Source organism: Notamacropus eugenii, chromosome 7 (assembly GCF_028372415.1).
Source record: "Notamacropus eugenii isolate mMacEug1 chromosome 7, mMacEug1.pri_v2, whole genome shotgun sequence".
In the NCBI taxonomy this organism is placed as follows: domain Eukaryota; kingdom Metazoa; phylum Chordata; class Mammalia; order Diprotodontia; family Macropodidae; genus Notamacropus; species Notamacropus eugenii.
This window is the reverse complement of record NC_092878.1, coordinates 167,815,739-167,843,733: the sequence shown is the minus strand read 5'-3', so window position 1 is coordinate 167,843,733 and position 27,995 is coordinate 167,815,739. Positions and strand designations below refer to the sequence as shown.

General features: G+C 50.4%; 1 protein-coding gene across 1 annotated transcript; it reads right to left on the bottom strand.

Moving 5' to 3' along the window:
• Positions 1-7: 7 nt before the first annotated feature.
• On the bottom strand, positions 8-21,367 carry DUSP4 (dual specificity phosphatase 4). Its single transcript, XM_072625536.1, has 4 exons — positions 20,866-21,367; positions 6,557-6,702; positions 4,877-5,096; positions 8-3,736 (listed from the first exon to the last, which is right to left on the bottom strand). The coding sequence occupies exons 1-4, from the start codon at positions 21,308-21,310 to the stop codon at positions 3,363-3,365; spliced, it is 1,185 nt and encodes a 394-aa protein (XP_072481637.1). The 5' UTR covers positions 21,311-21,367; the 3' UTR covers positions 8-3,362.
• Between the last annotated feature and the right edge of the window lie 6,628 nt (positions 21,368-27,995).

Here is a 27,995-nt window from a genome sequence, read left to right as displayed (position 1 = left end):
CCAGCAGTTTGTTGAAAATGCCTTTATTTTTCTTCAAATGGTCTTCAAACAATAAATAAAAGCCACCAAGGAGACAGGACCAACAAGTGGAAAACAAAGCAAAACCCAAGTGAAGATACACCACGTAGGCAAAGCAGACACAAGACACACCAAGACGTGAACACTATTTACAGATGTGAGGAGGAAAGTATTGCTTTGCTCCCTCTGCTCTCCAGGAGGAAGACAAGTGGGGGGAGGTCCCCAGGATAGTCTTCTCTAGCCCCAGCTCCATGGTCATCAAGGCTTTGAGCAGCGTGAGCTTTCTGATGTTCTACAGGGGACTAGTGGGATTGGATTCTGTCCAAAGCTAAGGACTTCCCTTGCTCAGCTCTCTATCTGTAGCCCTTCTCCCCAGAAACTGGACCTGAGCCTTCCAGCAGACCCCCCAAACTATCCTTCCAAATAGGACAAGAGAACGCAACCTAGAGATACCACCCTTCCTATGTCTCCCCTCAGAGAACTAAAGCTGGTACCTCCCAGTGAAGGCATCTACTCAGGGTGCCAAGCCTCAGAAGGGAAGGGTTCTCCAGGAGAGATTCTATATTCAAAGGCTGTCTGACCACCAAAAAGCCCAGAGGAAATGAAGCTGGCAGGATTTCTCCCAAGGTCAGAACTGTCTCCACCTCAATGCCCAAAAGCCAGGAGGTGAGTGAATCAGAAGATGCCCCTTTGTGCCCAAATTCTGCCCTCTGAGTCACAGGCAGTCCTAAGAGCGGGAACTGGGTATCCAAGGGATCCAATGATGATGATCATTCAGTGGGGACAGTGTTTTGTGAGAAGGCTTCTTTGCCAGAAAACTTAAAAATGTTCCAAAGGAATGGAGCAGTATGGGACACTTGCCTTGATTCAGTGGCACCAGGAGCTCCTGGTGAGCTAATTTTCACAACTAATAAGATTCCAGCACCTCAAGAGTCTCCAGGGACATAGAGATGGGCTCGTCCTGCTCAGCCAGTCCTGATACATCCTGGTTTTGTGGCCCTGGGCAATTCTCATGCCATAGATAGTCTTTTGTTTCTTATTGGGGAATTCTTTTAAATGACAGCAGAAAATGAAGGAGATCTTGGGCGAGGGATGGAGGCTTCAGAGGCTCTCCCTTGCCCCAGTCAGGTCACACGTGGATGTGATGTGTCCAGAAGACGATGACTAGGCCATGTGAGGCTGGGAGCTGGACATTCGTGGCCAGGAGAAAAGAAGGGTCAGGGCAAACGTCTTTACAGTCATCACGTGGGAGAGATTTGTCCGGTTCTGCTCAACCCCAGAGGGCAGCACCAGGAGGGACTGGTGAGGGGAGTTGTGGAGAGGCTGCTTTGTTTGTTCGGTATGAGGGAAAACATCCTAACATTAATGGGAGCTTCCTGGACTCATTCTATCAGACCTAGAATTTCACGAAGTGGAAGGGACCACTTGGGAATAGCGAGCTTCCCATTGGTGAGGGGCTTCAAGTGGAGACCAGGACACCATTTTTCTAGGACATGGCTGGGAAAATTCCTTTTCAGAGTCAGATTGGAATACGAAGGTCCTCATTTGTTCATCCTGTGGGTCTATGAAGCATGAACAAAAGGACAGCTTATTCACGGGATTCAGAAGGGAGAGAGAAGAGAGAGTACTGTGTATGTCATAGTGAGATGAATGAGTGAGCCCTTTAGAGTCACTTGAAATGTCTGGCCAGATGGGCAGAGGGCAGCTCTCCTCTTCCTCACGAGCTACTCCAAGCAGTTCCCTTCTTTCCCTCCTCCCCTGAATATCTTGGTGTGGCTGCTGAGCCCAGCACACTAAGGAAGAGCCTCTGAAACCTGACCTGCCTCCCAGGCATCCGAGGAAGGGGCAGATGGGCGTCCAAATGGGTCTGCTCTCAAAGGTTGGGCTATCCAGCACAAAACTGCCATGGAACCAGGAGCAGGCCTCCACAGGACAAGAGCCAACCACCACAGGACAGGAGCCTAGCACAAGCCTCCCAGAGAGTCTGTGGAGGCTGGCCTCTAGAGGGAGAACCGCCCATCACTGCAGCAAGCCTAATTAACTGTGTGCCTTGGAGGCCTGTACCGTTCAGCCCACTCTCCAGAAGGGACAACAAATATAGGCCCATCTGGAGACAAGAATACAACTCCCTCTAATTAGGACCCACAGAAGCCCATGGCCACGGCCTGAGAAAACACAGGAATGGTAACAGCTAGAACCATTTCAAGAGAAGGACTGACTTCACAAGGGACCATCCTGGATCCTAGGACCAGGGCATGCCTGTCTAAGCCAGCCATTATGACAATCACTCATATTTGCCCAGGACAAGATGGAGGGCTGAGTCATCCCAGCCAAGGGCCTTCAGAGAGTCTGCCCAATAGGCAGGATTTATGGCATGCTGGAACTTGGGAACTTTGGACTTACACTTGATACTTGAAGAACATCTCAGTGACCTAAAGTCAGGCATGCCCATGAGGGGCTAGCAATCTCCATAGGATCTGAGAACAGAAGGATCTCAAGATGTCATCCAACACTCCATCAGGAACCAAAGATCCCCATCCCAGGGACTATTCTTTCCACTGCCACTAGTATATGGGGAACCATGGAAAGGGGAGCAGACCCCCAACCCCCACATCAATACAAGAGCCCCCCTTGGCATGGTGCACCGCCCCCCCGCCCATCTGCACCATCATACTCAACACCACCTCCATGAGGCCCCCAGCATCTTCACTCTCACTGACCCTATGCAGGCTGTACTTCCACTCTCTGAGGAAAGGAGTTCCTTATACTTGGGTCATTTATTATCATGATCCACACATCTATGATTTCTGGTATAAAAGTATACCCTCCCAGGCCATTAACATGATGCTGCAGGCCCTGCTGGGACTCAGGGAGGGACCTGTAACAGGAACAAGTCCCAGCCATCAGGGCTTCTTAGGACATTTCTGTGGGGAAAAGAGAAGGCTGCTCTTCCCAACCAGCTCAGCCAGCCAGCAGAGATGGGGTCCCTGCTGCTGGGCCCCAGGCCTTTACTGCTCCCTTGGAGAGTCTGGGATCTTATTGTCCTGTCCGGCAGTGGGATGAGCCCAGCCAGTCTGGCTGGGGTTGGGGTGAGAGACCTGGAAGGAGAAGGGCTGCAGGGACCCAGCCATTGGAGAGAGGCCCCTCTCTAGGCAAGAGGAAGCAGCCCCGTTGGGGAAGAGACTTCGGGAGGCTCACAGGAGGCAAGGGGCCAAGCCAGCAAATGTCTGGCTGGCACCTAATAGATGCACAGTGACTGCTGGGTAGGTGCCCCTGCCTGGGAGCGAGCTCCCTGGGGGTCTGTCCCAGCCGGCGTGGGGAGAAAGAACCCTCCGAAGAGGGTCCTAGCAGCTGGGGGAAGTGGTGATGGGGCTGGGAAGGTAGGGGAGGCTGCTGGGCGCTGACACTGAGCAGCTGAAGACCAGCTGGGCCGCGGAGGAGGAGGCCTTGGCTGGCTCCCCTCGAGGGCCCGGCCCTGAGGGGCTAGTGGCCTCCTTGGCACAGGACATGGCCAGCACCTGGGATTCGAACTGCAGCAGTTGACCCATGAAGCTGAAGTTGGGCGAGATGATGCTTCGCCGCTGCTTGACGAACTCGAAGGCCACCTCCAGCCTCACCTTCTTCTTCATCATCAGGTAGGCCAGGCAGATGGTGGCAGAGCGTGAGATCCCAGCCTGGCAGTGCACCAGCACCCGCCCCTGGCGGGCTTGGATCGAGTCTGCGGGGTGGGATTGGGGGGGAAGACAGAGAGACGCGGGAAAAAGGGAGGGGAGAGAAGGAGAGGAGGAAGAGGAGGGGAGGAGGGAGAGAGGGGGAGGGGAGGGAGAGGAGGAGGAGGAAAGAAAGAGGGGGAGGAGGGGAAAAGGGAGAGAAGGGAGGAAAGGAAGGGGGAAGAGAGAGAGAGGAAGGGAGGGATGGCGAGAGGGGAGGAAGGAGGAAGGAAGAGAGGTTTAGCCAAGCTAAAGTCCTGGCCTCTGTCTCCCTCATTGGAGAGGGCCCTACTCCTTTGCATGCTGCCCCCGCAGTGTAGACTCCAGTTTTCACCTTTCCCTGGATCCCTGGTGCTGGCCCAGTCTGCTACCTGCTTGCTGACTGACCCTATGCCCACACATCCATCACCCACTCCTCCAGGCCAAGGGCTGGTGAACTGGCCCACAGACCAATCTTGGACATCCCCTTGGACTGTCTGGAAGCTTTTTTTGGTTTAAAAACCAGTTTTAGCTGACAGTCTGCACAGAACTAGTCAGCACAGCAAAGACATTGGAGCTGGCTCTGGCCAGCAGGCCACAGTTTGCCGGACCCTGACCTAGAACAGGGGTAGAACTCAGAGCTGGCAGAGCCCTCAGACACCGGCATGGTGGTGGACAGGATGGGGCAGAGCTGGCATTGGAACCCAGGCCTCCCAATTCTGCCTCCATAGCCCTTTCAGTCTCCAGGCAAGCATCCCTGGGCAGCAAAGAGGAAGGAAAGCATCTACAGCTCCTGGTCACACCATGATGGGGACAGAAGATGCATCTCTTGTTCTCAGAGAATATCTGGGAGAGGGCAGGGGCTCTGTCCTGATTGGGGTAGGGGAGGGCAGGGGCGCTGACACTGAGAAGCTGAAGACCAGCTGGGCCGCAGAGGAGACCTTGGCCTCCTGATTGGGGTAGGGGAGGGCAGGGGTTCTCTCCTGATTGGGATAGGGGAGGGCAAGGGCTCTCTCCTGATGGGGGTAAGGGAGGGCAGGGGCCCTGTCCTGATGGAGGAAGGAGGGGCTCTGTCCCAATGGGGGGGAACCCCTGGCTCCTCCTCTGGCCTTCTGTGGGGTCCCAGACAGACTTCATTCACACATGCAGCTCCCAGTCAACCTATGTACCAATGAACTCGATGGCATCCATGAACCAGGAGCCAATGTCTGCTTTGTGGTTATCTTCCACAGGAATGCACTTGTACTGGTAATGGGCCTCAAAGTGGTTCGGGCAGTCCAAGGAGACATTCAACAGTGCAGTGATCCCCAAGGCATCCAGTGTGTCCCTCCGGGCTGCATGCTGGGCACTACCCAGGTAGAGGAAGGGCAGGATCTCCACGGGTCCCCCCTGTGCAAGGCAGGAGACAGATCTCAGAGGCCATGTGGAGAGAGAGCAGAGTAGAGGAGGAATGGGGGCCCTGGGAGAAAATGGCCTCACTCTGAGGAGTGGAAAATGATGCCAAGGCCAATGCTCATTTGTCCCCATTCCTGGGATGGTCTCCTGGGATGGGAGATTTGGAGCTGGGAGCTAACCAACCCACTCAAGAGGAAGGGAACAACCTTGCTTTAATTGTGAAGTCAATCAATAACCCCACCAATCGATCCATAGCATTTACTCAGTGTCAGGCTCCCCAGAAGAAGTCACCTTACTTGACCTATCAAAGACCAATTCCCAGTCACATTCTGGGTGTACTCTCCCCATAAGCCCACACCTCTCCCCACTCTCCAGCTCTGGGAATGATAATAGATCAATACTCAACATGACCCTTCCTGAAAAGGTCAATCCCAGCATCTACCCTGGCACTAATCACCATCCTTCTGACTTCTGTCTCTAGCCACCATTTAGTTCTCTTAGTTTCTCCTGTTATAGGGCACAGGCTGACTGGCTTGCTTGAACTGGCATCTCTACCACCACCCTCCATCCTCCCCATCCACACAAGTGTTTAACAGATGCTTGTTGAGTGAGTGGCTGATAGATCCCCAAGCAAAATGATGAGTAGTTTAGCATCCCTAGGTGAGTCCCTGTAAATGGAATCTGTACTAGACTGCCCATGGCTGGGGTCTGGAGGTTGTGTCTTGGCCTCACCCAATAGCATCAGAAAACTGAGGATAGCCACCCTGTACCCCAACCCTCATCCAAGGGATCTGAGATCCTCTCTCAAATCATACCCAATGGGACCAAGGAAAAGAAGGGCCTACAGACACCAAATGGGCCAGTCCAGAAAAGGCAGCCTGGTGTGTTGTCACAAGCAGGAGCGATGGATGGATGGATGGATGGATGGATGGATGGATGGATGGATGGATGGATGGATGGGTGGATGGGTGGATGGGTGGATGGGTGGATGGGTGGGTGGGTGAGTGGATGGATGGGTGGGTGGGTGGATGGGTGGATGGATGGGTGGGTGAGTGGATGGATGGGTGGGTGGGTGAATAGATGGATGGATGGATGATGGATGGATGATTGGATAGATGGATGGATGAGTAAATTGATGAATGAGTAGATGAGTGGATGGATAGATGGATAAGCATTTATTAAGAGAAGTGTGGAGAGATTCTCTAGTGAGGTACAGAGAGGCCACACTGTTCTAGAAGCAAGAGACCTCCACTGAAGAAATCCCCAGGTCCTTGAATGCATGTCATTTTTGTGGAGACATTTGGGCTGACCCAGAGGATGGGGATCCTTAGCTGTTGTCCTCTTGCCAATTCCAGTCCCCACTGGCCTCCTGGGAAGGACCTCTCTAAGAACAGTGGTCTGTAGCCAGCCTTCCCTCTCCCATCCCAAGGCTCTTCAGACTCCCCCAAATGTACCTGGTCATACAGTGGGATACCACAGGAACTGGAGCCCATGTCAGGAGGCTCCAGGATGGTGGTGGGAATGGGGGAGGAAATGGTGGCCAAAGACTTGGCTTGGGTACAGAATTCTGGGTACTCAGAAGAAAACTTCTCATAACCACCTGCAAAGGAGATTCAAGAGGTCAGCGGTGAGGGACTGGGGACAGGAGATTTGAGCCTCCTAGGATGAGAACCCATGCCAGACAAACGACCTCCATCTGCCCCTACACCCACCCTGCCCTCTCCATCTGTTCGTTCATGCCATCCTTCATACCTAGAATGAAATCCTGCTCCCCACCACCATAATCCCCATCTTCTACAGTCCGTTCTCCATTCAATTTCCCTTCTTCCTCCAAGCCTTCTGCTTTAGCTTCTCTTCATATCCTATCACAGTCATGTACATGTAATGTGACTCTAAACTCCTTGAGGGCAAGGCCTGGCCTTGAACTTTGTGCCGCCACCTACTCCCATCACACTAGATCCTCTGAGCTTCAGTTTCCACTTCTGTAGAAGGAGGTCACAGTTAATTCTAGAGCTGTCCTCCACATCAGTCCCGCCTCACCCTCCACACACCCCCCTTCACCCTTAGGAAGGCTCCATGCTGTCAGACAACTCTCTGACTTGACCGGGGAAAAGAATGAACAGTGATGCAAACAGAGCACTCCCAAGTTCCCACAGTGATGCCCTCAAGTACACACAGCCTCCCTCTGACAATGACATCCATTTGTCTGAGGGGGTCTGATGAGGCAGCATCCTTCCTGGTATATGGGGAGGGGAATGTTAGGGAGGATGGACTAGAATAGGGCTCCTTGAGCTTTGTTGGTGTCCTGGATCCCTTTAGAAGTCTAAGGGAAGTCAATGGACCCTTTCCTCAAAACCATGTTTTAAAATGTATAAAATAAAACACAGGACTTCAAGGGGAGCCAATTACACTAAAAACTATACTAGAGATAGAGGGAGGTGGCACAGTGGTTAGAGCACCAGCCCGGGAGTGAGGAGGACCTGAGTTCAAATCCAGCCTCAGACACTTGCTGGCTGTGTGACTATGGGCAAGTCTTTTAACCCTGTTTGCCCCAGTTTCCTCATCTGTAAAATGATCTGGAGAGGCAAATGACAAACCATTCCAGTATCTTTGCCAAGGAAACATGGGGTCATCAAGAGTCATGACTGAAACAACTGAAACGACTCAACAAGATAAAAGTTTGCATACATCTATTCTGTAGGCAGAAGGGAGTCCCTGAAGCTTGCTGAGCAGGGGAATAGCATGGTCAAATCTGCAATAACTAGACTGGCCGCCTGGAGAATTTCCTGAAAGATCTAGACACCTACAGGCTGCTCCCCTTCCTTCTGCTCCATCACTGTCAATCCAAACTCTCCCCAAGCCAGTAGTGAAAACAGGCCATCTCCTGTCGTCTCCCATCATCTCCCACCGTCTCTTGTCATCTCCCACCATCTCCCACCATCTCCCGTTATCTACCACCATTTCTCATCATCTCCCACCATCTCCTGTCATCTCCTGTCATCTCCTATCATCTCCTGTCATCCCTCGTCATCTCCCATCATCATCTCCCACCATCTCCTGTCATCTACCACCATTTCCCATCATTTCCCACTATCTCCTATCATCTCCCATCATCTCCTATCATCTCCCACCATTCCCCACCATCCCCCACCATCCCCCATCATCTCCCACCATCTCCCATCATCCCCCATCATCTGTCGTCCCTCATCATCTCCCGTCATCTCCTATCATCTCCCACCATCTCCTGTCATCTCCTATCATCTCCCACCATCTCCTGTCATCTCCCAACATCCCCCTCAGTCCCTACAAACACTGAATGCACTGAGAAACCTCCCAGCAACACAGGAAGAAGGGACTGATGTTCCTCAAAGCTGCTGACTAAAAGCAGACCCAAGGGTGCTGGAGGGATCTGAGTGGCTCTCAAAGAAGGAATCCTGGAGAGAGACTAAGATTTTGAACCAGAAGAGAGCATCCAGGACATTAAGATTAACCCTCTCAGGGGAGGGAACTGAGGGACAAAATGAGGAAGGGGCCAGCCAAAGTCCCATAGGTCTCTGGCCTCTCTGGGCTGCAGGAAACCATTTGTGGGGAGAGGAGAGAAGGGGAGGATTGGATGGAATCTGCCTGGGACATTCCAACTCAGAATGGTAATGCTAGCATTCTCTGGAGACAATGCCTCTGTTCTGGATGTGTCCTGGCATGAGCACTCAGCTGCTCTGTTACCTATTTAAAGGCTAGTGTGGTATGATAGAAATAACATTAGATGAAGAGTCTTGAGACCTGTGACCTAACGGGAGTAACCTCCCCCCTCTGGGCCTCAGTTTCCCCATCACAGCCATCAAGGCAGTATACTGTAGTAGACAGAGCCCTGGCTTTGGAATCAAGGACTGGATTCAAGTTTTTTATGGGCACTCTACTGGGCTTTCTGGGGGAGCTGGGAATTGGGGTTGGCATGAGAAGACTCAACTTTCAGCCTTAGCTCTGCTTTCCAGCTGTTCTCCCCAAGACCCTCCATCTACCATCTCCATACAATTGCCCAAGTTGTGGTTTATGCTTGGAATGTATGCTGTGCCATCTAGGCATCTTGGTCTTCCTTTGAGGTTCATCTCCTTCATGAAGCCTTCCCTGTGTCCCCAGTTGTTAGGACTCTCTCCTGCCTCCATTTTTCTTTTGTTCTAATGAAACTTGTGAGAGGCAGCGCAGCTTAGTCATGTTGAGCTGACCTCAGAGTCAAGAAGACCTGGGTTCAAGTGACATATGCCAGGTGTGGAACTCCGGGCCAATCATTTCACCTCGAAACGTTCTAGGCAATTCTCTAAGCAGAACAGGGGTCAGTCTTCATTGGGAGGACTTTCTTCACCAAGACATCTGTAAGCACCACAATCACCACTGCAGCCCAAGACGTCCATGTATTTATCTGTGCACAAGGTATTCCCCTAGTGGAATGGAAACACCTTGAGAGCAAGGGCTGGTTTTCCTGTGTATCTGTGTCTCCCTACTGCCTCATAAGGTGGAGGTGCTTAGTAAAGGTTTATCTAAATGTCACAGCTCCAGGAGACCCAAGAGATCATTTGACAGCTAAGGAAACTGAGGCTCAGAGAGGAAAGCAGCTTAGCCTTTACCTGGCATCTCAGGAGGAGGTAGATTCCCTCCCGCCATGGGCAGGGTTAAGCCCATGAATGACTGCCAAAGAGAATGGCACCCTTCAAAGAATTCCTTATCCCTGCTCTACAGTCCTAACAGGGCTGGCTGTGGCACTTGATCCCCTAGAATAAGAATCTATGCTCCCTCCAATACCTTCACCCCCAGGTCCCTCAATCAACTGTACACCCATCACCACCTCGATGTACACACAAGAACAGTTTCCCTTTCATCTTGCCATCACCTCCCCCTGCTTCCATGATCGTGAACTCTGAATTGCCTTTATCTGATAATTGCCTATCATTCCATCTCTCTTTCCTCACTCCTCCAGTACTTATTCTCTGCTCTCACAGGTTGTAATAGTAATTTAAATAAAAAGATCTTTCTCATTAATTAATGGGTCCCTATGATCTGCTTGGATCACCTGGAAACCTGGGTCACTTGTGGTGGAAGGAGCTTGCTGAAGAGGCGGAACAGGAGGAAGTGAGTGAGGAGGTCAGGTCAGAGGGGATGGTTGGTTGGTTGTTGTCCTTTCTCTTCAAAGAGGACCAATATGACATCACCATGATAAAGTGAAATTTCAGTGTGTCTGACTGTGGCTGACCAGACCAAGGCAAGCTCGGAATGCTCTACCACAGGTTGGGAACAAACAGTCCATGTGAATATTTGGGGTGGATATCCCAAATTTGCGCATCCTGCGTTTACTTTGTGCTGTCTCCATTTTGCTTTGCTCAAAGAGCACAGCACCCTTTCTGTTGTGGGCACGCTATGCTGAGCAGTCCTGTGCCAGTGTCTCCCATGTTGCACAAAGTTCTTGAGAGAGACCTTAAGGGTGTCCCTGTATCGCTTCTGACTACCATGTGATTGCCTGCCCCATGTGACTTTTCCATAAAATAGTCTTTTTGGCAGGCGTACATTTTGCAGACAGACAACTTGGCCAGCCCATCAGAGTTGCTCCCTCTGAAGCAAAGTTTGAATACTTGGCAGTTCAGCTCAAGCAAGGACTTCAGTGTCTGGTACCTTATCCTGCCAGGTGATCCTCAGGATCGTCCTAAGACAGTTCAAATGGAAATGATTCAGTTTCCTGGCATGGCTGGTAGACTGTCCATGTTTCACAGGCATACAACAATGAGGTCAGCACAGCAGCTCTGTAGACCTTCAGTTTGGTAGTCAGTCTAATACCTCTTCTCTCCCATACTTTCCTTCGGAGCCTCCCAAATGCTGAGCTAGCTCTGGCAATGCATGCATCAACCTCACTGTCAATGTGTACATCCCTGGAAAGTACACTACCAAGGGAAGTGAACTCATCAACAGCATTCAAAACTTCTCCATTTATTGTAATCAGTGGTTACATGTATGGATGGTGTGGTGGTGGCTGATGGAACACCTGTGTTTCCTTGGTGTTAATTATCAGACCAGAATTAGCACAGGCAGCAGAGAAGTGATCCATACTTTGTTGCATTTCAGCTTCAGAGACTGCATTGAGTACACAATCATCTGCAAACAGAAAATCATGTGCCAACACTCCCTCCACTTTGATCTTGGCTTGTAGCCTTTTCAAATTGAATAACTTACCATCAGTACGGTAGTTGACCTTGATGTTGTGTTCATCCTCGTTGAAAGCATTTGTCAACATGGCTGAAAACATTGTGCTAAAAAGCATGGGAGCAAGCACACAGCCCTGTTTCACTCCATTGGTGACTGGGAAGGTATGAGAGCATTGTCCATTATCTAGAACCCAGGCAAACATGCCATCATGAAACTGATGTACAATATTGATGAACTTCTCCAGGCAACCAAATTTTGACATAATTTTCCATAAGCCCTCACGACTAACAGTGTCAAAGGCCTTGGTCAGATCCACAAACATTATGTACAGACCTCTGTTCTGCTCCTGGCATTTCTCCACCATCTCGACTGTTCCTCGGCCCTTTCTAAAGCCACACTGGCTCTCAGGTATATGACCATCTTCCAGGTGAAGGATCAGCCTATTAAGGAGGACTCTAGCAAGGATTTTGTGTGCAGTGACTAAGAGAGACCCACCTTGTGATTGTCGCAGGACAACCTATTCCCTTTACCTTTATAGAGATGGACAATGGAGGCATCCTTGAACTCCTGGGCGATAACCACCTCTTGCCATATAACCTAGAAAATTTCAGCCAGCTTTTGTATAGCAATGGTCCCCCTACCTTGTAAATCTCAGCTGGAATAGAATCAGCACCTGGTGCTTTGCCACGTGAAAGGAGCCTAAGGGCCCTCAAAACCTCTTCTTCAGTTGGAGGTTCAGCTAAGGAGAGATTGACTTCAACCTGAGGTAAATGGTCAATGGCCTCAGCATTGATGGATGATGGTCTGTTGAGAACACTATGGAAGTGTTCAGCCCATCTCTCTAGGATCATGTCCTTATCACTAATCAATGTGGCTCCATCAGCACTGAGTAGTTGTGATGCAACATAGGTTTTTGGTCCATAAAGAGCTTTCAGGGAATCATAAAAGTGCTTTGGATTGTAAGGAGAAGAAACAGACAAGATGTGAGAGTGACAAAGGCAGTGTGTGCTGCAGAGTGCTGGACTGATCATAGACTTATCCTTTCCAAGCTAAATATTCACATTCATCAAAAGCCCTGCCCCCCCTCCCCCCGCCAAGGCAAAATGACGACCAGAAGAACTGATGTCAACAAATTGGCGCTCTTCTCTGAGCATGAAGAGTTTGCTGCTGACTTGGAGGGAAAGTTGAGCCAACACACAGGCAACAGTGGAGCAGAAAAGGAGTGGGCAGCTCTCAGAGATTTGGTGTACAGCACTGCATTTGCTCTTCTGGGTCAGAACACTCGCAAACACCAAGACTGGTTTGGTGAAAATGATGGGGAAATTCAGAAGCTGCTAAACAAAAAACGAGAACTCCACAGGATTTACCAGCAGGATAGTTCCTCCACCTCTAAGAAGGCAGCCTTTAATTCTACCAAAAGCAAAGGACAAGCAAAGCTTAGAGAGTTGCAGGATTTCTGGTTCAGTAAGAAGGCAGATGAAATTCAATTTTATGCTGTTTGTAACAGAGGGGATAGAAGACAGGCCAACTGACACATTGTAACAGTTGATAGTGAGAAGACCCTGGCTGGGGGAGGGGAGGTTTGAGAGTGGCTTTGCTCCCTGCTGTGATCATGTTTATTAACTTGGTCACCATGATGGGTTTTGGTTTTCTGGTGCTTCAATAAATGTTTTTCCTTATATTTTGAAATTGAGAACTATGCTGGCATATTCATAGTCACCACCAGTGCTGTGAATATTGCCTTGGTGATACACTGGTGTCACTCAAATTCCTCCGTTTTTTCAAGGCTAACAACCTTGCTCTTCCTTCCCAATATGACCAGTCAGTGCGTGAATAACACTCTACACTCTCTAATCTCTCCCTTCCTTGTCCTGTAGCTATTTGGACCCTGCCAACCCTCAGCCCTGGGTCATTCCCATCGCCTACTTCCTTTGCTTATGTTCATGTGCAGTAGCACTTGAGCTGAACAGAGCTGGAGGGAGTCCCACCAACAGGCAGACTGAGGCTGCTGCAAATTTCTGTAAGGCAATTGTACTTCTCCCAAATCCATTCAGTATCCCACCCACTTCAGGGGTTATTCCACACTCTCCTTTCCTCAACCTTCTCCTAGCTCCTCTCCTCTATCCTCTCAGCTGAGGACTTTGCCTCATACTTTATGGAGATAACTACAATCATATAGTGTGAGCTCCTCCTCTTTCCTTCTCCTCATCTCACAGTGCCTTAAATTCATCCCCTACTCTTTCTTTCTATATTCCAGTGTCTGATGAAGAGATAGCCTGTCTCCTTGCCCAGACATTCCATCTTCTTTCTCCTCTAGCAGACTCCTCTATGATCATGCCTGCTCCCCAATAATGTTCAATTTCTATGTACTGGCTGCTTTACTGCTGCCTACAAAACACCCCCAAGACTCTTTTATCCTTAAAAAAATCCTTGCTAGGAAGTGAAGTGATGAGAACTAAGAGAACATTGTACACAGTAACAGCAATAGTGTTATGATGATCAATTGAAAATAATGTAGCTAGACAATTCTGAGGGATTTATAATGAAAAATACCTCCAGAGAAAGAACTAATGGAGTCTATATGCAGGTTAGAGCACACTTTTTTAAAATTTTATTTTCCTTGTTGGGTTTGTTTTGGTTTTTGGTTTTTTTGGAGGGGAAGGATCTGTTTTCTTTCACATCAAGTCTAACATGGAAATATATTTTGCATGACTGTGCATGTATAACCTATATCAAATTGCTTTCTCTATGAGGTGGGAGGAAGGGAAGAGAATTTGGAACTCAAAAATATTTTTAATGTTTAAAATTGTTTCTATAAGTAATTGGAAAAAAACAAAACATTAAATTAAAAAATCCTTGCTAGAATTTGGAACTATGACCAAACGGCTGTAAAACCTTGCATACCCTTGGCTTCAGTAATACTACTACTACATTTGTATCCCAAAGAAATTTTAAAGACTAAAAGGAAAAGGAGCTAGATGTACAAAAATATTTATAGGAGCTTTTTTGGTAGCAAAGAATTGGAAATTGCAGGGCTGCCCATCAATGAGGGAATGGGTGAATAAGTTTTGATATATGATTGTGGTGGAATACTATTGTACTCTAAGAAATGACGAGCAGGATGCTCAGAAAAACTTGGAAAAACTTACATGAACTGATGCAAAGTGAGGTGAGCAGAACCAGAAGAACATTGTACACAGTAACAGCAACATTGTAACAGTAACAGCAACAATGTATGATGATCAACTGTGAATGATTTATTTATCCCCAGTAATACAATGATCCAAGACAATTCTGAAGGACTTGTAACAAAAAAAATGTTGTCTACCTCCAGGGAAAGAACCAATGGAATCTGCATATAGATCGAAACATACTTTTTTTAAACTTTACTTTTCTTGAGTTTTTTTGTGGTCTGTTTTCTTTCACAATATGATTAATATGGAAATGTTTTGCACAGTGTCACATGTATAATCTATATCAAATTGGTTGCCTTCTCAATGAGAGAGAAGGGAAGAGAGAGAGAGAATTTGGAACTCAATTTTTTTTAAAAAAGGGAATGTTAAAAACTTTTTACATGTAATGGGGGGGATAAAATATTAAATTTTAAAAGTCCTTGCTAGGCCCTTTTGACCCTGCAAGCTACCTTCCTATAGATCTCTTCTCTTTTTCAGTCAAACTCCTGGAAAAGAATGTAGATACATTTGGTGCCTCCATTTCCTCTCCTCTCATCCTCTTTTCAAACCCAAAGGTTCCGAGACCTTTGCAAAGGTTTGCATTCTAGCTTTTGACCTCCTCAACTGAAATTTCCCTCTCCAAAATTTCCAGTTATCTCTTCATTGCCAATTCTAATGGTCTTTTCTCAATTATTATCCTTTTTAACCTCTCTGAAACCTGTGCCACTGTCATAAATCTTTTCTCCTTGTTATTCTCTCCTCTCAAGGTTTTCATGACTCCTCTCTCTTAGTTCTCCTCCTACATGTCTGTCCGCACTTCAGTCTCCTTTGTGAGATCAGCATCCATATTATACACATTAAATAAGAGTGGGCTCTTACCCTGAGGGGCCCTTAGAGGACAGAAGGCCCCTCTTCCCTCTCCCCTCTTCCCTCTCCCCTCTTCCCTCTTCCCTCTCTCCTCGCTTCTCTCTTCCCTCTCCCTTCTCTCCCTCTTCCACTTCCATTTCCAATCTCTTACTGTAAGATCTTTGCCTCCTTGGGAGATTCCTCTCTCCTCAGGAAGAATTCCCCCTGCACATGTAACCAAGACCCTGAATAAAGCCTAACCCTTGTTCAAAAAAAAAAAAAATAAGAGTGTATCACAAGTCTCTTTTCTTTCATTTGATCACCTGATAATCTTCCATGGGTTCAGTTATTATCTATACAGACAAGAAAGACTCCCAGCTCTCTACATCCACTCCTCATCTCTCTCCAGAATGCTAGTCCTGTATCACCAGCTGTCTATTGGACATTTTCAAATGGATGTCCCTTAGGCAGCTCAAGCTCAATGCATTCAAAACAAAATTAATGATCTCCTTACCCTCCCCCTTGTCCTGTGACCTCCCACCTCTTTTTGAACTTCTCAGTTTCTTTCAAGGGAGCCACCATTCTTTTAGATATCCACATTCACAAACATGGTGCCATCCTTGACTCACTCCCCTTCTCATTTCACTCCACATGGTCACAATCAGTTTTCAATTCTTATTGTTTCTGTCTCCACAACATTTTTTGCATATCACCACTTTCCTGGTACACAGCCACTACTCCACTTTGGTCTCTTACCATCATCTCCTGTCTTAAGTTTCTCTCCCCTCCAGTCTCTCTTTTACACAGCTGCCAAAGTGATTTTCCTAAAATGCAGTTCTGACTGTGCCATTCCCCTTCTCAATAAAGTCCACTAGCTCCCTATTACCTCCAGAAACAACTTCTCTACTTGGCATTTAAATCACTACTCCCTAGTCTTACACTTTACACCCTTCCACTCACTCTGTGATCCAACCATATTAACCTCAGTGTTCTTGCAGCTACGATGCCCCATCTCCCATCTCCATGCCATTGTCCAAGCTGCCCCCTCTATACCTGGCATATTCTCTCACCTTATCTCTACCTCCTGGAATCCCTGGCTTCCTTCAAGACTTAGCTCAGGCTCCCCCTGGTGCAGGAGGCTTTTTCTGTCCTCCCTCCAATCTACTATAGTTTTCTCCAGTCCAAAGTTCTCTTGTTTTGAATTTGGATTATGTATTTAAACGTCTACATGTTCTTTCCCCTGACAAAATGTAAGCTCTTGGGGTCAGGGACTACTTCCTTTTTGCTTTTGTATCCTCAGTGCCTACCACACAGTAGGAACTTAATGTTTTATTTACTGATAATTCTACAATCCTTTCTGAGCCTTCACTTTCTCCTCCATGAAAAGGAGACAGTAACACCCACAGTACCTACATCACTAGGTTCTTGAGGTACACAAACATGATACTGTGTGGAAAGCATTTTGCAAACCTTAAAGGTCAGTGCACATATCAGGTATTCTTATTACCCCCAGGGCCCAAGAAAGTGCCATTCACATGGAACAGGTTTGGGTTATTCTCTTTAATGAATAGATGGATGGATAGAAGGATGAACGGTCTATGATGATGATAATAATTTGTATTAATATGGTGCTTTTCATCATGAGTTCATTAAGCAATTTCCTCACAAGAGTTCTGTGAGATTGGCAATGCCAGTTGAATCATCCCCATTTGACAGCTGAGAAAATTAAGTCTAGAGCGGGGAAGTGATCTAGCCACCCAGTGTTCAATAAGGAGTATCTGAGTCTGGTTCTGCTATCCCAGATCTCGCACTTGTCTACAGTTCTTGCTTGTCTTCCAAGATGCCTCTTCCAGAAGCTGTGGCCATTTTGTGGTGGTGAGCCAGTGAATGCCACTCCATCCCACTACCACTAAAGGCAACTGTTGATCACAAGCAGCATAAGGTCAAGAAGCTGAAGAGAGTGAGTAAGTGTGGCTCCATCACTATCCCTTCTGACCACAAAGCAGGAGGACTTGCTTGGGATAAGGGAGCTGCCTATGTCATCCCTGTGAGCTGAGGGTATCTGACTGCTCCTTCTACCTAATTCTTAAGAAGGTGATACCCCTCTGGAAGCTTCCCAGGCATATTCTGTTCTGCCAAGCTTTGTCCAAATTGGGGTCCCCAGCACACCAGAGGTCTTAGAAAGAGATTTTGAGAAGTCAGTTTTAGCTTTAAAAATTTACTGCTCAGTTGGACTGCATTGTTCTAGATAAACCCTGTAACTGTATGATCCAGTCCAGCAATTCTTAAGCTAAGGACTCTGGGGATTCTTTGATAAATTTCAGGAAGTTCATGAACTTAAATGGGGCAAAAGGAGGGAACTACATCTTAATTTCAATATAATCGTTTCATTTGTGATGCTGTGTATTCTATTTTAGGCATTTAAAAATCTGTATCTGAGAAGGGATCCAGAGGCTTCACCTTGACTCCCAAAGGAGTCCGGGACATAAGAAGGGCTAACTCTGATCCGGTCCATGCTCCCCAACAGCAGCTGCCTCCTACCCACATCAGCTAGGATGATGCCTAGTCTTCCTATCCCAGACAGCAGGACAGTGACACCAAATGCCAATCAAGTTTTAGCAGACCGAAATTATATTATAGAAAGAGGGCACCCTGCCAAGTTTACATAAAGCCAGCATTCAGCACATGCTTAGCAAATGGGCAGCATATTCTTTGTGCCCGTTCCTTAAGAGAAATGTTTACACGTTTGCTTTCATTCTGATTGTATCTGAGCATAATCGTCCCATTTTTATAAGAGTCAACTCTGTCATGTTGGTTGATGGGCAAACAGGTGGTGCATGTCCAAAAAATATATGCTCATCAGAAGTACTTATGTCAGAAAGAAGTAGGCAGATTTCATAGCAAGAGGAAGAAATAGCAAAGGGTACCCCAACCTTAAGAACAGAAGCACAGCCAGGTGATCAGCACCTTGGGCAGCTCCTCCTGGAGGATGTTCAGGAAGGTAGCACAAAGCTTCCACATCCAAACCAAGATCTTGGCTCTGGTGAAATGCAGGCTCAAAGTCAATCATGCTGGTGGTGGTGGACTTGAGTGAGGGGAAGGAGAGGAGTAGGGAAGGTTATGTCCAAGACTCCATCCTGGGCTTCTGAATTTCTACTCTAGCCGATGAAAGAGGCAATTTCTGGGTAATACGGTAACCCATGTCTATATCATTCCTCAGTTCTTTCACTCTTGCAAACTAGAATAGTTTCAAAAGGTAACAGTTAAACGTTACTGAGACTTGTACTAGGGGAAAGTCCTAAATGGACGATTAAAGAGACGGTTGGTGATTTCTAAAAGGGAAGCAGTAATTACAAAGAGATCGTCCAGCTTTCTCAAGCCCAGTCAGGGCAGACCAACCTTATTCCCTTTTTTAGTGGGACTATTTCACTTGTTGATAAGGGACTTTCTATAGTCATAGTATACCTCCATTTTAGCCTAATGCTTGATAAAGATTTCATTTGTTGTGGAAAAGGAGAGAGATGGTTCAGAATCTTGCACAGAGCACTGGAGTCAGGAAGTCTCCTCTTCCTGAGTTCAAATCTGGCCTCAGACACTTACTAACTGTGTGACCCTGGGCAAGTCACTTAACACTGCCTTAGTTCCTCAACTGTAAAATGAACTGGAGAGGGAAATGGCAAACCACTCTAGGTGTCTTTGCCAAGAAAGCCCAAACAAGGTCACAGAGGCAGACATGACTGAACAACAACAAACCCACCCTGGAACCTCTCTGGGCCTGTTTTTCCTCACCGATAAAAAGTGGAGGTCAGACCAGATGGCCCCTGAAGCCCCTTCCAGCTAAGTATAGATCCAGGATCCTATAAATATTCACGTTCCCATCAATAGCTCCGGGAGGAAGAGCATCACCAGTGGAGGCTCTACCCACCCTATGAAATTGCTGGCGCCAAACTCAAAATAGAAAGAGGGGTCATTAAGCCACACACAATGTACTTTTTTTTTTATTTTGTTCAATATTTCACAATTCCATTTTAATTTGGTCTTCACCAACCTTGGGCCAAGGGGTTACTGGTGAGATTGACAACTCTGCTCTAAAACAATCCAAGGAACCACACAGAACTTTGAACAGCTGTCTCCAGACAAATACCCTGATGCCAGCAGCAGACAGTTCGTGTTCTCCTTCCTCTCCCTCTGTCCCTCCCCCTTTGTGCCTCCCTTTCCCTCGCTCCCTTCCTCTCCCCCTCTGTCTCTCTCCTGCAGGAGAGAATGCAGATTGCTGGCAGCTAGTCAATCACAAGAACCCTGAAAAAAGTAATACTCCACCCCAGTCAGCCCCAAACACTCGAAAAGCAAAAACTCAGAGAATGGCACTGTCTTCTCCAACCCATGCTAGACAACCTGGGGGGAAGGGGATGCAGGGGGCAGCCCTTTCTCATATGACTGAAAAAGGCAACAGTTCTCCCTGGTTTTTGGTAGCCAGCAGGCAGCCACCATGGTGTATGTAGCAGGAGGAAGCCAGAAGCGAGCAGTCAAGAGAGTCCCCTGGTTCAGCCACTGTGTGTGTGTCTGTACAACAAAAGAGTTAAACCTGATGATTTAAAGACCATGGGGTCCCTCCTCACTCTGATGCTCCACCATTTTTGATCCTCTGTCATGGTCACATCCTATGCACAAGGCATTCAAAGGCTCCTTCCAGCCCTCACCTTCTGTGTTAGGGTCCCTTCACCTCTGATATTGTTCTAAGACATTTCCTGTTCCCTGGTCCCTCTCCCCTCTGACATTTCCTGCTCTAGGCCCCCTCACAGCTCCTATAAGCTCTGTTCCAAGCTTCTTTCCCCCTTCCACATTCCCAGTTCCAAGCTAACACCCTGCCCTCTCCCCCTCACAGTCTGGGATACGCTCAAGGCTTGTTTCCTTTGCTCTGGGTGGCAAATAGGGGAATCTAAGGGCGAGTCAGGGCTATGGCAGGGGATGCTAGCGGTTCAACCACAGGTCACTGGCCTTTCCCAACAGCTGATGAGGCAAATGGCCCGGGTGCATGTGTGGTAACAAGAGCCCCTGTGGCTCAAGGGCCTCTTGGCTGGGCTGGGAAACTAGGGACGTCTCCACGAGGCCAGGTGGGCTTTGGTCTGCCAGGGGGGACCCTGGGAGGTGCCAGCCTTCTGAGTTCTGGGATGTAAGGAAGCGGGTGGTTTTCAGGAGGGGGTCATGGCCTGGGTTAAGGGGGCGGGAGCGGTCAGGAAGACACCACCTCCCCAGGCACTCAGATACGGCTCCGTGGCCCAGAGTTTCCTGGACGGGGGGAGAGGTGCACAGGATCCCTGAGTCCTCTTTTCCCCGTCCCTCCCGTGAAGGGACTGGCCCTGAGTGTCAGAGGCAGGACGCGAACGAGCTCTGCCTCCAGACCCGACGAGCTTTTCCACCACCAACCCCAGCCACGCGTGGAGGAGCTGGCCTTGAACCCAGGTGCTGAAAGGGAGCCCGGGGATCCAGCCCGCCCCTGACCAGGGTCCGAGCCCCCGAGCGCACTCCCCCGCCCCCGCCCGCCCCGTGCTCACCTCGCAGCAGGTAGAGGGGTGCGGGCGCGCGTGGCACGGCCCCCCGCAGGGCGCGCACCACCCAGGCCAGGGCGCCGTCGGGGGCGCGCAGGGCCTCGGCCGCGCGCTGGCTGCGCTGGTCGTACAGCACCACGGTCCCGCAGAGGCCGGCACGTAGGCGGCGGCCCCGGGCCTCGGCGTCCGGCCCGTCGGCGGCGGGCAGCAGCTGCTCCAGCCGGCCCGGCCCGTCGGGGGCGCGCCTGCGCGCGATAGTGTGGCAGCGCACGGGGAGCGCGCCGCGGATGCAGCCCGCGCCGTGGGCCAGGAAGGGCCGGCAGTCCAGCAGCAGGCACATGCCCCCGCCGGGCCCGACGCCCGACCCGCCGGCACGCTCGCGCTCGTCGCGGCTCAGGAGCCTCCGCAGCGCGCTGCTCTCCAGCTCCCGGAGCTCTCCGGCCGCCACCATGACCCCCGCAGGCCGGCCACCCTCCCCGGAGCCTGTGGCCGCCGCGCCGCGTCCTCGCCCCGCGCCCGCCGCCCCCGCGCCTCGCGGATTTATCCTCCGGCAGGCTCGGGGCCCCGCCCCTCCCCCTGGTGAATGGAGCGGCGCGGGGCGGGGGCGGGGGGCGGGGGCTGACGTCACAATGGGCCGGAGGAACCCCGGCTCCGGGCCATTCACAAATCCGGACCGGCCAGAGGCCCGCGAGCGCAGGGCTGCGGGGCTGGGGCTGCCGCGGCCGGGCCTCAGTTTCCTTCTCTGTACAACGCGGGGCGATCTCCGAGGGCCCGCCGGCGCTGGACTCCAGGGTCCGTGCCCAGCACTCAGCCGGCACTAGGGAAGGGCGCTCCGGGCACGGGGCCAGTCCTCGGGCCGGGCACACTCAGAGATCCCGGCCGCAGCCCGGCTCCGCGGGGAGGGAGACAGACGTCCCCAGGGCTGGGGGCCTCCGCCCCTCCTGGCACCGGCCTGGCGACTGGCTGCGCCGAGCGGGTGCCAGGAGCCGTCCCAAAGCCGGGGCTGAGAGGTCGGGGGCAAAGCCTCGTTTCCTCTCTCGGGATCTGTCGGGTCCCGTGGGGTGGGAGAGTCGGTGTGCCAGGCCAGCGCCCGGTGCCCGTCCCAGTCGGGTCTGCCCCCTCCTCCTACTCTGCCCAGAGGCTTTCTCTCTCTGGCCCGCCCCTAACTCTGCCAGCGCCTTCCTCCCCCCCATTCTCTCCTTGAGCCTCTTCTCCCCCTTTTTCTTTTCCTTTCCCCCTCCCCAGCGCCTCCCATAACCTCCTGGCCCTGACAGAGATAGAATGGGGGTCGGTGTAGCTGAGGCCAAGGGACCTAGAAAGTCTGAGCTGAAAGAAACCTGGGCCTTCCAGCCATTTCCCCACTCTCTTAGTGGACACGGGGTAGAGGGAGAGGCAGGACTGTCCCTTACTACTTTAAGACCAGAATTTGCCTTGGAAGGAACCTCCACGACCATTCAGTCCAAGACCTAGAACCCCTAAGGTCTCTTATAAAGGGTCAGTCAGTTGCAGCTGGCAGATGTGCTTGGTGGGTGGATGGCTCAGCTCCCACTCCTTCCCGTACCCCAGACCCTGCCACACTTAGACAGCCCTGGCTGTTAGGAAGAGAGTCAATCAATCTATGATCAATCAATCAACATTTCTGAAGTGCCAATACGTGACTGGGCCTATGTAGGCTGTCTCTCCTCAGCTTCTCCACTTAGCTCCAAGTTCTGCCCTATGGAGCCAAGAGCAGAACAAGCCCCAGACAGAGGGGGTGGCCATTCAAACACCATAAAATGGGGCTGGTGTCCCCTCCTCCAGGCCCAACAATCTCAGGTCGTCTGGCCTGTCTTTATGTGCTCATCCATCTCCAATTCAGGGTTTCTTAACCTTTTGGGGGAGTCCTGGACCCCCTGGCAATTGATCTTGTGAAGCCTTGGACCCTTACTCTGAACATGTACAACAGATGTAGGATCCCATTGGCAGCCAAAGGTGAATGTTTCCCCGTCCGCATTCACTGATTCCCTGAAACCTATCCAGGGGCTCTGGGGGTTCAGAACCCATGGTCCAGTATGGCCATCTCATTTTACAGAACCCTATTGGAGAGAGTGTGAAATGAAATCGTTGCTTGTGAAAGGAGCAGGGACCCAAGAGAAAATGATTGTTGGTGACGGAGCGGGTGTCTACAGGCAGGTGACAGCAGTGATGGCCCTCTGGTACGCTACCTTGGGTAGGGTCGGATGCGGACTTCACAATGGCCCAGGATCCCGGGAGCCAGCTCAGCTTCCTGGGAAGGCACTGCTGAGCCCCACAGAGTGGGGCTGCTACCTGATACCCTAGTACCCACTTTCCTTGTGTGTCCCCAATCCTTTCCAGCTCAGCTTCTGATGGGAGAGGAAGGGCATGACCTAGGAAATCAATAGCTGCCTTGAAAGTGGTGACCATGTAGGTAGGAACATTCCTGCTGCTGCCTGCTCTCTGAGCTGGCATTCTTGCTTCTTCATGGGCATAACAAGGATGGTGGTAGTAGATGACCCACCTGGGAGAGAAAGGACTCAAATGTCCTTTGAGTCTCGGAGTGGGCACTGAATCATAGCCTTGAGGGCTGGGAGAAAAGGACTGGCACTAGGTACTTGGCACCAGGCCAGGAGTAGGGAGGGGCACATCTGAGCCTGGTGGCTTTGTTTTTACAGCCAATGTACTAGAATTTTCACACCTAGATAAGCACCCAGGGGTTTCACCAAGTACCCAGAAGGCAGTGAGCACAGTGCCTGGACCAGAGCAGGTGCTTCATGAATGTCTATTGACTGACTGAGGGTCAGGCACTTGTCTGTGGTTACAAGTCTGGGGATGTGAGAGAATTGGAAGTGAAAGCTAGCTCAAAGCAGAATGGGCTAGCCCCAACAGAGCACAGCTGGGACCAGAAGATGACATACCTGAGACGTGGAGAGTGGAACTGACTTACCTCCAGTCACACACACACACACACACACACACACACAGAGAGAGAGAGAGAGAGGCAGGGCCAGGATGGCCCCTAACTCTGGGTTTGGCAGCTTCTTGGAGAGAGAACAGATTCATTGAATTCAGTCTCTCCCAGCCTAGATTCCACGGCCAATCCTCTTTCTCAGGCTGCTATGGTGCCAAGGAAGGGCCTCCCTCAGGCTGGGAAGGCTGCCTTGCCTTGACTCAGAGCATTCTTCGAGCTTTGGGCTGCTTTGGAATGGCCCTGAATCACAGAAGCTAGTCATCCTCAAAAGTCACATCACATCACATCAAGTCAAGGTGCCCCATGTTTGTCTTTAAAGCACAACTTTGGTGTAGGTACCAGACAGAGTAGAGAGTCCTGTATGACTCCAGCTAAGCTTCCTAGGGTGATTCCACCCTGTAACGTCCCCTATGCCTGTTTTACCAGCAGGCTCAGAAAACTGAATCCTGGATTTAAGCCAGAAGACAGGCCCTTGGGTGTATGAGCTCTGTGGCCAATAATAGGACATTTCCTTGGGATTAGACTGGCTGGTCTCCCAATGGCCTTCCAGCCTATCTGCCCACTGCAGCCAGTCACCTGGCCCCCAGACCCACAGGAACTCTGGGGAGAAACCCCATAGAGTCTCCTGGGAAAGTAGAGATGTTCTCAGTCAATGAGGCAGTCTACAAACACTTATGAAGTGCCCCACAGGGCCCAGTGCTATGATAAGTGGGAGAGGCATCCCTGGCTAAGGAAGCGGCAGGTTTTGCTCTGGAAGGTGCCTTTCTCTCTAGGTCTCAGTGTTTTCCTCTTTAGAATGAGTAGATCAGACAGATGGCTGGCCCTGAAGGTTCCTTTAGAGTCCATTCCGTGCCTGGTGTGGGAGCTCCCCTTTGCACAACGACCCAGGTATGGCTTGGAAGGCCCCTCTCACACCTCAGATTTCTGGGGCTCCTGCCTCCCCCCAGGGAGCCTGTCCCTGGAGTAAACTTCAATCAAGGGAGCGGGCTTAGTTACTCAAGGAGAAATAGAACCCATACAGTACCACTAAAAAATCCTCCCTCCACCACGACCCAGACAGCCCCCATGACTCACAGCGCCAGAAAAGAGAGAGATGGGTCCAGATGGTCCCTCTATTCATGTGACTCCCAGCTTCCCTGATTTCTGTAGGGCCAGAAGGAGTGAGGCCACAGGCTTCCTCTTCTCCATCACTGCTCTGGGCCTCAGCCCGGCCCGGACTACACCAGCCTCTCGGCCCAGGTTTCTTGGCATCAGGCTCCTCCTTGACGCTCAACTTCCCTCACGTCTTTCTCTGATTAACTGAACCACACCTACCTTACAGAAGAGGAAACTGAGGCACTCATTGTGCTCTAACCATTATACTAGGCTGTCTGGTAACTCCATAAGAATTAATCAAAGGAATTGGAAGTCTTCAACCTGGAGAGGAGATTTAGTGGAGGTCATGGGAATTACGTTTAAGTGAATGGATTCATAGGAAGGAGATGCTACTCCTGCCTAACCCTGGAGAACAGGTTTTGGCACTTTGGGTGCAAACTGTAGTTAGGCAGAGTGAGACTTGCCAGATTGGCACAGTCGGGAAGTGGGATGGGCATCTTTTGGAAGGAGTGAGGTAGGTCCTGTGGTCTGGGACATCCAGTGGGGATTCTGGTTGAAGGACAGGCCAACCTAGCTGGCCTCTGAGGTCCTATGTCTTGGGGAGATTTTGGATTCCAAAGCAATGTCCCAGTTCCCTCCCCCATTCTCCTCTGCAGAGCACCCACTGGACCTCATGTTCCCCCTAGCATCTTTCCAGCCACCTTCTTTGCGGTCCCTGTTTCTAGCAGCGCTGGCTCTTTTGGGCCACACAGAGACATGTGACCAGAGTCTCTTCTCTTCACTCTCCTTGTCTCCTCTTGACTCACCTGGCACTGAACCCACAGGTTCCTCCCACTCCCCATACTGGTGTGGCCTCTGCCCAGCCGAGAAGCTAGTGACCGCCCCCAGGCCTTGTCAGCTGCTTCCTCAGAACTGGGAGCACAAAGGCCGTCTCATGGAAGTTTGCTTATGCTGGGAGACAGCTGTCCAGAAAATAACCCAAGCTAAAGGGCTATAAGTACTTCCTGCCTCCAGGCAGCACCATCACACTCTCTCCCATTCAAAGGGATTTCTTTCCATTTGTGAGGAAATGTGATCCCCTCCAATCCACATACTAAGCCAGGTAGGGGTGGAGGAGAGGAAACGCTACCTTTCCAGACTGGAGTTTCAGCTAGGTTCAAAGGCTTATACACTGAATGCTAGTCTCTTCTACTTTGAGTCTCAGCTTTCTAATCTGTAGAACGGGGATAACCGATGCTCCCAGACTCTCCTGTAGCTGCTTGAATGAAAAGAGCACACTGAATACGTGCTCAACTGTGGATGCAAATCTAAGCAAACCCCTGTCCTTAAGGAACTGCCATTTTGCTACCAGGAAACACCCCTTATCAAGGGGGACAAAGAGCCAGGATGCTGCAGATTGGAGCCCCAGGGTCGTTGACTGGCCAGTACTCTCTAGTGTTAACAAGGAGGCAGTCAGTCCAGGCGGAACAAGGACCACTGCCAATCAGAAGCTCCTGGTCTCGACACCATTTTCTGCCCTAACCCAGCAGTATGTGTGAAGAGAGACAGATGTCCCTAGTCCTAGGGGCTGGGAGCCTCCATGGCTGGAGCCTTTCTGCCTTAATAGAGGAGTTCATAAGCAATGCTATGTGTCCCTCAGCTGCCAAAGTCCCCACTCATCCCAACTGCTCCTAGGGAGACCCATGAAGTCTGACCCTGAGCTCCTCCCAGGAAGCCTCGAAGCTGAGCAGGACCATCCCAAGTTACTGCTCTAGGGGGCATGGGCTTGGAGAGTCCAGAAGGGGGCATTGGAGGGCATCCTGGAGTCAAGGAAGGCCTCACCTTTACTAGGGAGCTGGGCACAGGTGCTGGGGAGGGAGCCCTCGCTCCAGAGCCCGACAATGTGTTCAAGGGCCAGCTCTTCAACCAGTGATGGTTATTAAGGCAAAAGGGTCCCTTCCCCTCCCCCAGCCCTGAGGTCTCGGTCTCCTTATCTGTAAAATTGCCCTCACAGATCACTTCTGGGTCTTTGTCTATGAGCTGTGACTAGCTTAAAGATATTCAGGTCGAAAGTAGAAAGACCTCGGTTCTTGGTCCATCTCCTCCCTGTTCCTGTAGAGGAAGATCTTCCCCTTGTTCTTGGGGGGGTCCTGGGAGGGGGCAGTGTTTATGGGAACCATGCACAAAGTCTCCCTGGCCTTTTTGGTCCTCACTCTGGGCCCCCATGTAGAGAAAAGGACCCTGACAGCTCCATCTCCCTCAGCCCTGGTGGACATTGTCCAGGGGGTGATCCTAAGGCCAGGCCTGGAGCAGCCAGAGGGTGCAGGTCAGCTGCCCACTGCCAAGGGCTGATAGGCCCCTCCTCCTCCTGTGTGCATGGATTGCTTTCACCTCAATGACTCAGCTTTGGCCTTTAGGGCTTGAGGCCTCAATGGCCATCGATGGCCAGGCCACTATACAAGGGTGTTCACTGGACCTTTACAGTCATGGGGCAAATGGCCAAACCCTGGGGGAAAGGAGCCCTGGCCTCTCTCTCTCTCTCTCTCTCTCTCTCTCTCATCCTTTCTAGATGCTCATGGGACATCTCTGCCTGGACATCCTCAATAGATTGTCCTGTAATGTTACAGGCCTAGGGCCAGATATGAGCTTCAAGGCCATCTGGTCCATCCCTCCCTTCCCCACTTTTACAGATGAGGAAACCAGAGTGCAGAGAGGGGAAGAAATTCATTCAGAGATAGTAAAAATCAAGTCTTGTGACTCGAAGTTTGGGTCTCTAGCCACTGGACTACACTGCCCCAGCCATGAGGCCTCGTATGTCTCAGACTGAGCTCATCCTCTCCCCCAAACTCATTCCTCTTCTTGCTTCCCTGTCTCTGTCTGTGCCAACCCAGAGAAAATTGCAAACAGCCACACAGATGGTAAATAAGCAGAATTTGAACCCAGGTCCTTGGTGATCAGAGGTCCCTCTGCACTAAACACCATGGATTGTCCCCTGGGGCTCTGTCTCTAACTAGCTTTGTGGCCTCCCTCTAAAACGAGGGCTTAGAAGTCTTTTAAAAAGTGTAATAATGGTATTTCAGTAGAACATGTTTCT